General features: G+C 38.7%; 1 protein-coding gene across 1 annotated transcript in view; it reads left to right on the top strand.

Moving 5' to 3' along the window:
• FAM120A (family with sequence similarity 120A) overlaps nucleotides 1-13,052 on the top strand; it is a 49,221-nt gene that overhangs the window by 16,290 nt on the left and 19,879 nt on the right. Inside the window, 5 exon segments of the mRNA XM_009332572.1 lie at nucleotides 191-291; nucleotides 578-861; nucleotides 2,282-2,369; nucleotides 5,751-5,975; nucleotides 8,529-8,703. Of these exon segments, the coding sequence (XP_009330847.1) occupies nucleotides 191-291; nucleotides 578-861; nucleotides 2,282-2,369; nucleotides 5,751-5,975; nucleotides 8,529-8,703 (873 nt within the window).

The following is a 13,052-nucleotide window of genomic DNA, read 5'->3' as shown; positions in this document are numbered from 1 at the left end:
GGCAAAAATGAATAAAACTGATTTAAGGCGTACTAGAAAACAGTAATGCTAACAGAACAAGACTAAATAAACTATAGAAGCAAAAAGATTAAAAGGGTAACATTTGTGTCAAATAGTGAGCATTTTCATGAGTGTTTGGGGTTTTTTCTTTTTTTTTTTTTTCCCCCCCTCCTCCCTGTTTGCAATACAGCAGCCAGACCAAACCAGTTTGGTATGCCTGGGATAGTGCCACCATATGTTCCTTCTCAGATGCTTAACATTCCACAGACCTCACTACAAGCAAAACCTGTGGTAAGTATAGCCCTCTGCCCTCCTCCTTGGGAGAAACCTGCCGTGCTCATCACATTAAAATCTAGGTGGGAAAGGTATATCTAACTTTTCTAGCATGGGCGTGCACTGCTTAAGTCTGGAACTGTAGTGGTGGTACAGACTCTGGTAGAACAATTTTTGTGGATGTCCAAGATGGCCGAGATTTAATTTGTACATTTGGAAAGTGCCACTTGATTAAATAACGTATTTTGTTTTAAAAGAAAAGCCTTCTTGTTACTTTCACTTAAGAAAGCTCGCTTTATTTCAGGCCCAGCAGATGTCCAATCAGGGTGGGGCCCAAGGTCAGGGTCCATACCCGTACAGTATCTCTGAGCCAGCCATCACCTTGGAAACAGGTGGAAAAAGTCTTTCTGAGCAGAACAACTACAGCAACATTCCTCACGAAGGAAAACATACACCATTGTATGAACGATCTTCTCCAATAAATCCAGCTCAGAGTGGGAGCCCTAATCATGTGGATTCAACCTATTTTCCTGCCTCTTCTACATCTTCGTCCTCTGACAATGATGAAGGCAATGGAGGTGCAGTGAAGTAAGTTTTTCATGAGGATGTTTTTTCACTCAGCTTCTGTTAAAATAAATTTATTTTCAGAATCGTTCACCAGTATCCTGAAAGTAAGAAATGTGCATATTAGTGGTATGATGGACCTTCAGAAAATAGTTTTAGGTCACTGTGACTGCAAACGTGTCCATGGTTCACTCTAGTCGCCCTGTTCCTTAACAAGCAGAAATCCAAAACCAAATAATGCTGGGTGTTTTTCCACTTCTGCCCTTATGTTTTATTGAAAGAAGGAGAGAGTGAGATTTTGGTAAATGTCATAAAGCCTTCGAGTTCTTTACTTTGTATAGAAGAAATATTCCTACTTTACAGTATAATTCATTAAAATTTCAGTAGCTAAAAACTATGAAACTTCACTGAATTTGTAGTGTTTACACTTCTAAAATTTTGGGATAATGTGGCTTCGCAAAGAAACCTGGTGTGAATGTCAGAAATTCACCATTTAGGACCGTGACTTAAGAGCCCTCATTGACAGGCTATGCACGGAACAAAGCAACAGTGAAATTGGTTTTGCTCTCTTCTACTAATGTGCCTTGTTTAGTGCAGAAGTATTTCTGACTTCCACTAGATCGTGTGTCTGTCCTGGGCAATAAAGTTGGGCAGACTTTCATTTAATTACTGCTTGCTGACCTACAAAAAGGAAATTTGAACAGAGGCAGTTTGTGTTTGCCTTTGTCTTGTTAGGTGTAGTGGCTTACCGTGCAAGAATCAAAGCCTGGGGCCTTAGCAGGTCTGTGATTGCCTCTAAAAGTTTGGGGTTATGTATGATGTATAAGTATGTTATTACTTGGTATTAAATTCTGAATGTGTCTACAATTATGCATGATGGCTTGGCCTTTGTTTTTTTGAAGCAGTCGGTCAACTTTAAATGTTATCATGTGTTTTGCTTAGTAAATCAAATAAGCTTGCGTGGTTTCCGTGCAGCGTAGAACTGGAAGTGTACCCGCTTTAGAAAAAACAATATTTTTCAGTGTTTTTTATAGTGTTGCCTTACGCATTTTATGCAATAAATTTTGAATAAATTTAGAAACTGAAATCTAGACAGTGTCATTTATATCACGGTTTGTAGAAATAGTCTTCTAATTGAGGGAGATTACTTGTCATAGTGACAAAAATTTAAAGTTCAATCAAGAATTTTTCCTGCGTGAACATTATTTAGCCATTGTAATATACAGCTTTTAAATACAATCCAAATGTTGACATAATGTAAATGAATAAATGTTGGTATTAAAGTCTCTTCCAGGCTCCTACAAATTGACATTTCTAATACATAGCATCCCTTAAAATCAGAGTCCTCTCTGGCCCATAGTTCAAATAACAGTCACCAGGAATTTATCCCATTGTACCTTAAACAGCACTTTAATACTATGTTTTTCTTTATGTTGTCCTTCAGCCATGTCAGTGGGAACAAAATGGGCTGGGAAAAAACAGGAACCCAGTCAGAAAATCAAACGCGTGGGGAGCTGGGAGACCAAACAAAGGTAATGCCTTAAGTTCCAAACATCACAATTTATTAGTTTGTATTAAAGCTTTACAGCGAACTTGGAGTAGAATTTTCAATATTGATCTGTAGCATTTAGTGTAAGTTTTTACACCTTTTTGTGAATTACAGAACAACAGCTTTAAAGTCCAGTGAGATGTTTTCCAAGGAATATTGTAGCATATAAATAAAAATGAAAATTAAATAGGATGTTTTAGAAAATACTAGATACAAAATAGAAAGAAACCAATGAACTTGTTTACTCCTTAGCTAACAGTCTCATCCTTGGATATTGCTACCCGTGTTTACAGTAGTGCATTACTTTGATTTTTACTGAGGAGTATAGCAGTCTAAGTGTCCGTGGGTTCAGGGTCCATGTCGTATAACCTACAATGTAGCGAGAACAGCTCTAACACACACTTCAATGTTAGCCACGGACCATTATAGGTCTGTATTAAAGCTCAGCTGAGGAGTTAAAAGTCCTTTATAACCGCCTGGTGTGAATTTCGCATAATACATATTAAAGTAGCTCTGTGGGACCAGTTAGAATATATTGCTACTTAACTAAGCAAGGATGGGATAACTAAGCCCTTGGTAAAGACTTAACATTGTCCTATTAAATTTCTTCAAGATCTAAAACCATTCGAATCAAGAGTACGGTGTTGCTGTATTCCAAGTCTGAACCGTGTTTGGAAAGAACATTCAAAGCATTTGCACTTAATATCTCTGCATCTTTGTGATGGAACGGTACACCAACTGTTAATTTTGTGTCAAAAAAACCCAATCACGAGTTACTGAGGCTGTAGACAAACAGAACATTTTCTCTGCACCTTTGGCATAGAAACTCCAGTAAACTTGGGCTTTGTGCTTAAAATATCAAGCTGATGATTTCATCCATCAGTGGTTATTATTTTTGCAGACTACGCCCCGTACGATAACTGTATCTGCCTGCAGATTAGTCACCATATGCAAATGCTAATTTGACCTATTACATTCCTTTCTTCTCTGTATTACGGGCCATGTATGAAGCCCGGTGCGTCCCAGCTGCAGCTCTGCGTGTGTGCTGCACAGCCCGACGTCCTGCCGAGCAGGGAAGCGGAGGGGGGGAGCAGCCAGAGCGGTGGTGGTGCCGCCCCTGGAGCTGGGCGATGGGTGGGTGGGACATGCTGCACAGCGTGTCTGGCTGCCTGTCTTCGTACACACGGAATTAGAGCTGCATAAGCAGTGATTAAACTTTCCAATCGATCTACGCATGCAGTCCAACTTGGATGCATCCAATTTAATGTATAAATGCTTGTGAGTTTTACTTGCCTATTTTTTTTTTTAATATCAAACCACTTCTTTAGCCTTCAGTAGCAGGAGAAGACAGTTGCATCTGTTGAGCACAACAGGGAGGATTATGAGTACATTTTGTAGATGAACGCATTTCCTAGAGAGGTATATATTAATGATGAAGAAAAAAGAAATATTTCCTGACGATTTCAACTGAATGAGCTGTGTGAATTTCTGAGGTAGTTTAAAGTGCTGAAAATCTAGCATAGATCAGACAGGTAGCAGCAATCTTGACACTCCTTTTGCTTGACTTAAATGTCAAAATTCCTTGCTCGTAGTTGTCTCACTGCGTGATTATACATGACAAAGGTATGCTCATCTCATTTGGATGGATGTATATTACCTAAGAAGGAAAAAAAAAAACCTTTTAACTGTGGTAGTTCCTCAGCTTAGGTGTTTGAATACTGCTGGAGCCGGTCCAGGAAGAACCTGGGTAGTGCAAACGGGGAAAGCATTGCTACCGTTTGGGGCGTTTCATCTTCTTCCCTCCGTGCCCCCAGTAATGGGCAGTTCTGTAAACTTCTCTTAGTGGTCCAGTATCACTGACTTCTAGTTGTTGGGGTAGTAGAAGACGGGCAAAAATCTTTAAACTGATAAAGAAATATATGTGATAATATAACGTGGATTTAATAGAGCTGTGATAGCTCACATGTGTATAAAAGCATTCTGTATTAGTATATTGTGTCAGAAGTGTTCTGGTTTACAGGTTTTAATCATTTATTCTGTACATTTTCATTTTTATAACTAAAATGAAGTCTGGATTACCAACTCTAAAATATAATCTTTCAGTAACGTCCTCTTTGATTGTGTGCTTAAAATGTAATCTGAAAACAATGTTGCCCCTTTGATATTTTGCTAGAGCATGTTTTTACTAACGTACACCTTCCCATGGAAGGTTTTTGGAGGTTGTGTGGGGTTTTTTTGGTTTTTACATGCAGGCTTGTATTTTTCATAAGGCCATGAAGTGAACAAGCTGAGCTTGTTTGGGCCTATTTTTTACATTACTTGTTCTGTGGGATTTCATGGCTTGGGCCATTTCTGTTCCAGCTTTGCTTTTAAAGTCTTATGAAGCATGTGAAATTTTCTGCACGAATTGTGAAAATACTCACGCGTGATGTATCATCAAGTGAACAAATTAAATTTCAGTCTCAAAAGTTTTAAATATTACTATAACAGTTCATAGACACAAAACTAGTATGAACTCTTAAGCTAAAAACAGCTTTCAGTTTTGAAGACAAGGATTTTTAGGAATGAACTCTACTTTTCTGGTAGTATCTATGAGAGATACAACATAAATGCTTACAAAGGGCTTATTCACCGGGAGGTTTACAGTATCTTTTTATGTGTCATGTTTTTCCTATGAATGTGAAGTACATTTCTAGAAATGGAATAAAATGCCACTTTAATCTTGCAGTCAGAAAGTGTTGCCATTTTCTCTTACAATCTTCTTCTCAGAGAAAAGAACTTTATGTTAAAAAAAAAAAAGAATTCAACATTTACAAGACTTTTGTGTTCAGACACTATCTATTTTAAATGTCTTTAAATTGAACTATGTAGTTTCTCCTGCTTCATTTAGAAATGCAAACTGTGAAGGGATGTGTTAATGGAAGTCTAGATAAATTATAGACTTTGTGACTGTCAGTTAACCCATTTAGTTGGTATTATCTTGGAAATACTTAGTTAAGAGGTCATTCACATTTCATTAAGAGGTCATCAGTCCCCCTTCTGTATTGGGGGGGGGTGTTAATATTCTAATTAAAAATTAAAGAAAATAATAATTACTGTTGCTGTTAATAAGTTAAAGCTTTACCATAATATTTATTTTTTTCAGTAATTTGCTTCTGCTAGCAAACAATGGCTGAAAGTTTACATTTTATGAAAATCTTTTAGCCAGCTTTGGATAATGTATTCTACATACTGACACAACATGATGTATCACCCACTATTTTCATTGTGGGTGAAGAAGGAAACTTGCTGTTTCTCTTGGCTGGTGTCCTGGTATGTTTCCGTACACATTCAAAAGCGCTTTATTTTGTATGTTCTGTTATAGGCAGAAGGTTCCTCTAGTGCTTCTTCAGGAAGTCAGGCGGCTGATGTCAAAGGGAATCAAACCAGTAACCCACAAATCCCATGCCTGTTGTCAATGCCCACCAGAAACCACATGGATATTACTACCCCTCCATTACCTCCTGTAGCACCTGAAGTATTAAGAGTGGCAGAACACAGGCACAAGAAGGGGTTGATGTATCCCTACATCTTTCATGTCCTAACCAAGGTATGACATTTCAAAATCATGCATTGTGAAATAATGATTCTGTAAAGATAATTGCACTTACATTTCTGGCTAAAGACTATCATAAATTTACATCCTTTTTAATGCTGTGAGTTTTGGTCCATTTTTAGTGCTTCTAACAACTTTTTCCCCCTGTTTTCTAACCACTGGTCTGGTCTGGTACATTGTTCCAATAAATAGGAGATGACTACTTAGAAGTGTTTACTTACAAAATTACTCATTTTTCATGCATATATGTGTATATTTGTATAACGTTATGCATGTGTGTGTATGTTTGTGTATGTGCGTATATATGTGTGTGTGTTTTTATATAGAGTCCATTTCCATCTAAAACCTCCTGCGTATGTGCTTTGGTGTCTGTGCCAAGTCTTTTCTATTTTCAGTGTTCAAAAATACTTAGATTGTTTTCCCTCACAATTTGATCCCTCCCATCCCTGGTAGCTAGCCCTGATAGCAACATAGCAGCTCTAAGAAATCCCTTTTGTATAATCCTAAAATGTAATTATAGGTGAACTCAATGTTCTGAATTTTTGTTCGTTTTAGTTTGGCAGAACATTTCTGTTGGCTTTTTTTTTTTTTGGTTTGGCTATTTTATGTGCTAGCCTTCAAATCCCAGGTAACCTGCAAACATTTTCACACAGCCTAGGACTCTGTCTGCTCAGTGTGTCCAGTAAAAACGTCTACCTGAATGCAATGGGAGAGCTTCTTACAGAAATAGGCAGAGGTAACCTGCCTCAGTGTGTCTGGAAGCTGCCGAAGTCTGCTTTGTGTTGAACTGGGAAGGAGCCAGAGGAGTGCTGTTCCTGCCCAATTCTGTGTTTGACTTAATCTAGTCTCAAAAGACATAAGTTCATTGTTCCTTCTAAGTGCAAACAGATGAGTCCCAGAACGAGACAACTTTAATCTTCTTCCTCTTCAGCGTTCAAAACGCTTAGTACTGGTTCTCATACATCAAGCCCATTCAATGTACATATTTGTACAGCATCTAGCAAAATGGCACTGTCCACACTCCTGTTAACTTGTATTCATCTTAAAAATCTGCTTTAGGACAATAAAGACCGTAGGCGGGGACCTGAAATCCATAAAAAGAGAAGTTTCTGCATCAGGGTTGAGCTTTGGATTTCCTATTTCCCATGTGTTTGTTTTGCACCGTAGCTTGTATTGCTGTCATGTTCTTACACTTCCCTTCTTTATCGAAGAAAAGTGGGGAAGAATCACAAGGCTCATGAAGACCATTGATGCCAGTTCTCTTTCGTAGTTTGTGTAGCCAAATATTCTTAGTACATTTAAATACTACTTGATATTTAATATCATATCTCACAATGGGAAGAAACGAATTAAATGCCTGCATTTGAGAAATCCATTCCCAACAGAGAAAAAAAAAGTCAACCTAGAGATGGCTGCATCAAAAATAAATCACTACTGCTTAAGACTGTTTTTCTTTCCCCGCTCTCTGAAATGCGTTTGAACAAGTGTGCACAGGGGACCTAAAGTATGCCATGGGTATACTGACCAGTATCTTGTTGCATGATTATGGGATTCTTTAGAAATTGGCAGGTAGAGGTGTTTGGGTTATATTGCTGTTAGGTATAGAGAGAGACCTTTCAGACATACCTTATACCTAAAGTAGCATTGTCTGAGTTAAACCTGACAATATCGTAATGTAATTTGCTCCAAGCTGTCACCTACAGTATTCATTACTGGGACAGTTTAAATGATTTTTTAATTGAAAGTAGCAAAACGGAGCGCGCGCTTGTCAGTGTTGAAAATAAAGGCTGGTATTTGGGAGCAGTGCAGTGAAGTCAGTCGTTTACCAAGAAAATCTTAACATGGTTGGATGTGCAGACACAGAAAACATAGAATGTTGCTGCTGTTTTGAGAGAGAATGTTGGAAGGTTCTTTCATACTTTTTTCTGAAAAAGTATAAAATGCTAAAGCTTTATTTGTATACATTCAAAATCAACCTGACTTATGTAATCCCCAGTTACGATTTTTTGACCAGGTCTTCTCATAATGTTGTTTTTTACAGTGAGTCCCCAATACTGTTTCAAATCCTTGCACCAAAAAGTCAGACTGCTGTTTTTCAACAGCATGAATATTTTTTAAAATAACTGTCTGAAATCTAGATCAGCTTCAAATGTGCTTTGATTATCTGTAAGCACATTACTGTATTTTCATGTGTACTATTTCACTTCTCAAAGTATCCATATTTGAAGATCAATATTTAGGTAATCCTCACCTGCAGATAGTCCAGACAAAAAAAAAAAGAAAAAAAAAGTGTGTGATGGAGAAGAGAAAGAGGAGAGCAACAGGGATAATCAGAGCCTGGAGACTTATTGGAGGAGAGCAAGTAGATCGTAGGGTGGTCCTCCTCTGCTGTTACCTTCACGTACATAAGATCCACACTGCTGCTGAATCACATTTTTCTTGACTAGATGAGATTTATATTCGAGCTAGGTTGAGTTACCATGCATATCTAAATACTTTCTGTTCACTATAACATGTCCTATTTTTCTGCTTCCTTTCATGCAAAAGGGTGAAATCAAAATTGCCGTTTCTATAGAAGATGAAGCCAACAAAGACCTGCCTCCTGCTGCTCTCCTTTATAGGCCAGTTCGTCAGTATGTTTACGGAGTCCTGTTTAGTTTGGCAGAAAGCAGAAAGAAAACTGAAAGACTTGCTTTTAGAAAGAACAGACTTCCACCAGAATGTATGTACTGTAGAATCCATTCTTTATTTCTCTTCCCTTTGCTGTGTTTTCATACCCATTTGTACCGTGATTTGAATGAGAATAGTTGCTAAGATTTCATTGGTGTAGCTAACGCTGGAGGAATTTATGGCTTATTTGATCCCGTGGATAATAGAAAAAGATGTTGTTAATTTGAAATCTTATTTCCTGTAGTAGTTTAAGAACTATAAATGTTACCATTTTGAAGCAAGCTCTGGGGTTTGTTTTTTAAAATGTATGCTCAAGCCGCTATCGGGCTTGCTGTGCAAGTATGGTCAGTTTGTGATGTTATTTTCAAAGGGTACGGCAGAACTTGGTTATAGGAAACTTCTGTGCGTATGCGTACACATTTGCACACTTTTTTCAAAAATGAGAGGTGCATATGTTAACTTACCCTGTCTTCCCAAATCAGTAATTAAACGTACTTCAGTGAAATTTGCAAGTCTCTAGTATCTTTCAGGTATTGGCATATAAAAACTTGGTTTAAAATCCGCAGGATTCAGGTGTAATGAAAGTAAAGGTAGACATGGGTGAAGACAGATTAAACTTTTGCAGACTTGTCAAAAGATCCTTTTGCTAATTCAGAGGGATGAATGTTAATCTTCATTTTAATCTGGAAGTTGTCTTTTTAAGTCTTCCGCTTCCAGGAATTGCCGTCATTCCAGAAAATTCAACCTCCTCATTTTAGAGTGTTTTTCTTATAATGAAATGCATACAAGGAAATGATTGAACTTTACAGTAGCATCTTATAAAGGTTAAAGGAATGCTAAAGCATTAAGTGGATGGCAGCAGCAGCAGAAGTATTTATATATAGGAGTCTGCTGTCACTATAGACTAAATTTGAGAATCAGATATTTAGAATGTATGAAAGCATCGTTCACAGTCTTCATGTGTAAAAGGGTAAAAATAAGAATCAGTTGTAAACTTTATGTTCATTCCCTTTTCTCTTTCCATTTTTAATTGTGAAATGTTTTGTACATTCATAGTGAAGATAATAATCTTCCAATGAAGTTTGAAAAACCGTTTATCTTAGCCAGTTATTTTGTGGGAATTAATATTTAACCTGCCTGAATAATATCTCAGCATACATAGTCACAAACTTCTTAATTCTTTGAACTCACACAACATAGTAGTACTTCAGGTTACAAGGTTATTTCAGGATTAAAATAGTGAAGTTATTTGCAGTATTCATTTATCCTCATTAGACATCTGTCCTTAAAAGTGTACTACAAAGTTTGTAGTGGTGAAGTAGCTGAGTGCTGAAGGTCTCCTTCAGTTTTCAGAACATTTTTATCTTGTAAGCCTAGAACATTCTCTCTAGGCTACTGGGGATACCTATATAATCTCTATTTTCTCTTCATTTATACTGCTTTTCTGAGGTTTATTCTCAACAGAGGCTAAGAACGCTACTGCTGACTTGGTTTCGTTACAGGAGCTCCGGCAAATCTTGCTGCAGGACACATTCAGCTACTGACCTACTTCTAACTTAGGACTGACCACATTCTTCCAAAAAAAAAAAAATTTTAAACAAAATTTGAGCGTCTGCCCAAAAGTTAGTTGCTTCACTGCAAAGCTAACAATGCTAGTAAGGATGGATTTGAGCTAAGAGGCAAGTCTGTGGTTTCAAAGGGCTATGCTGCAGGAACACATTTATTTTGGTCACCTCTTGTAAGTAGCAAGAATTGGGCAGGCTGTGCGAGAGGGAAGGAGAGAATAGTGTCTTAAGCGGCAAGAGCAGATTTCTCAGATCGATTAGTCGCACTCATTAACCCTTGCTAACTTTTTTGAGGACCCAGGCTATAATGAACTAGCGATGCCGATTCTCCTTCAGTGTCTTAATTTTTTTGCTGCTCTCAAAAATGAACAAGTGATGAAACACAGTAATTAAGACAATTAAAAGAAAATTTAAGAATTAAGAGACATTAAGAGAATGAAGAATTAATTTCTAAAGAAATGTATATTGTCCTTAAATATTTATGTAGAGAGTTAATGAATATATTAATATGTAAAATCCTGTCATCTTTGTTGTACAAACCATAACACTGGAAACATAATAATTGTGCATGAATAATTTGCAAGTATATTGCATGCAAGGATTATAGGAGGCTATAAAAAATACGTAATAAACTGACACGTCAGTATTATTACTAAACATATAGACAGCAAGATAATGGATCTTTCATAAAATGGATGACTTCCTGTCTTTTAAATAGTTATTATTTTTATGTAGTTGAAAAGCCAATAAAAAACAACGGATCTGTTGGAAGAGGTAGTCAGTGAGGTTCTTCAGTGATAATTGTCTGCTAAGTAATGCCTTTGCTGTACATGTCCTCATGTCTGCTCCCAGAGGATATGAAAAGCTGCATCACGGAGTTCTTGATGGTGCTTTTACTGCCAAGGGCACAGCATTGGTTGTGCTGCCCTTCCTTCTGAGGAGATGGAAACTGAGTGTCTGACTTGCTCTTCTTTTCAAGCTCTGAAACAGGTTATTTCTCATGTTCTGATAAATACATATGTGTAGATGAAACCATCTGCCCTTTCCACTCTGTGGAAAAATGCACACTTGTACAAGCTGTCGTAACACCTGGTTGGATCCAAAGGTTTGTTATTTTAAGCCTAGCCACCTTGTGATGTACTGTTCTCCATCAAGGATGTATTCAGCTGATGCTGTTTCTGCCAAAAGGAAAGCTGTATCTTGGGCAGCAGCCCTTTTGCAAAATCAAGCACGCTTAGCTCAAGCTGTGCTGTCAGTAAAGATTATAAGGTTAAAAATGAGGCTTGATTAATCGGCATTAGCTAGCTCATCTTCTAGTGGTATTAGGTACCCCATGCCTCACGTTCAGTCCGTGGAAAAAAAAAAATGCAAAGAGAATACCAAAATCACCTGAGCTGTAGTTAGCAACAGGGGCTCTAACAGACAGCTTGAGCGTGCAGGATGTTGTCGCTAATGACTTTAGAGCCTGTAACAGCGTTCACATGTTTATCAAGCAGGTTACCCTAATGCAGATTGATGCTGACCCTTTTTACTTGGATTGACCTTAAAGTGTCGTGAGGGTAATGTTCAAAGCAGATGTCAATATATTTTGCAGTTGCTTAGGCTACTTTGGGTATTCAAATCTGCTGATCAGCAGCAGAAGGAAGTTTAGTATGAAAAACAATATAATTAGCACTGTGATGTTGTGGCTGAACACACTCTGACCCTGAGCATTTGTTGTAGCTAATGTAGACTTCAGGGTAGACATTGCTTATCTCCAAGTGGAAGTCCTGGGAGGAGAACACAAAATGTTCCTCTGAGGACAGAGATCCTCAGCAGCTGAGGAAGACAGTGTTTTTGGCAGCAGTCCCAGTACAGAGTTGTCAAAGGTGTAAGAAATGCCCTGGAGAAGTAAGTGGATATGGACAAGTCCTAGATTCATCTGTTATGTTAAATGCTAAATTTGGGTGAACAGTGCTACAGTTACTTGTCAACTGATACAGCTGTAATTCATAGAATCATAGAATGGTTTGGGGTGGAAGGGACTTTAAATATCATCTATTTCCAAACCCCCTGCCATGGGCAGGGACACCTTCCATTAGGTCAGGTTGCTCAAAGCCCCATCTAACCTGGCCTTGAACACTTCCAGGGATGGGGCATCCACAGCTTCTCTGGGCAACCTGTTCCGTGCCTCACCACCCTCATAGTGAAGAATTTCTTCCTTATATCTAATCTGAATCTACCCTCCTTCAGTTTAAAACTATTACCCCTTGTCCTATCACTACAGGCCCTTGTAAAAAGTCACTCTCCAGCTTTCTTTACAGGCCCCCTTCAGGTGCTGGAAGGCTGCAACAAAGTCTCCCCGGAGCCTTCTCTTCTCCAGGCTGAACAACCCCAACTCTCTCAGCCTTTCTTCATAGGAGAGGTGCTCCATCCCTCTGGACCCGCTCCAACAGGTCCATGTCTTTCCTGTGCTGAGGACTCCAGAGCTGGATGCAGTACTCCAGGTGGGGTCTCACCAGAGCAGAGTAGAGGGGCAGAATCACCTCCCTCGACCTGCTGGCCACACTTCTTTAGAGGCAGCCCAGGGTACGGTTGACTTTCTGGGCTGCGAGCGCACATTGCTGGGTCATGTTGAGCTTCTCATCGACCAACACCCCCAAGTCCTTCTCGGCAGGGCTGCTCTCAATCCATTCTCTGCCCAGTCTGTATTTGTGCTTGGGACTGCCCCAACCCAGGTGCAGGACCTTGTGCTTGGCCTTGTTTGAACTTCATGAGGTTTGCACAGGCCCACCTCTCAAGCCTGTCAAGGTCCCTCTGGATGGCATCCATTCCCTCCAGTGTGTCCACTGCACCA

This window comes from Pygoscelis adeliae, unplaced genomic scaffold (genome assembly GCF_000699105.1).
Source record: "Pygoscelis adeliae isolate BGI_AS28 unplaced genomic scaffold, ASM69910v1 Scaffold349, whole genome shotgun sequence".
NCBI lineage: Eukaryota > Metazoa > Chordata > Aves > Sphenisciformes > Spheniscidae > Pygoscelis > Pygoscelis adeliae.
The sequence above is the reverse complement of the archived record's forward strand: the minus strand, read 5'-3'. Positions and strand labels throughout refer to the sequence as shown.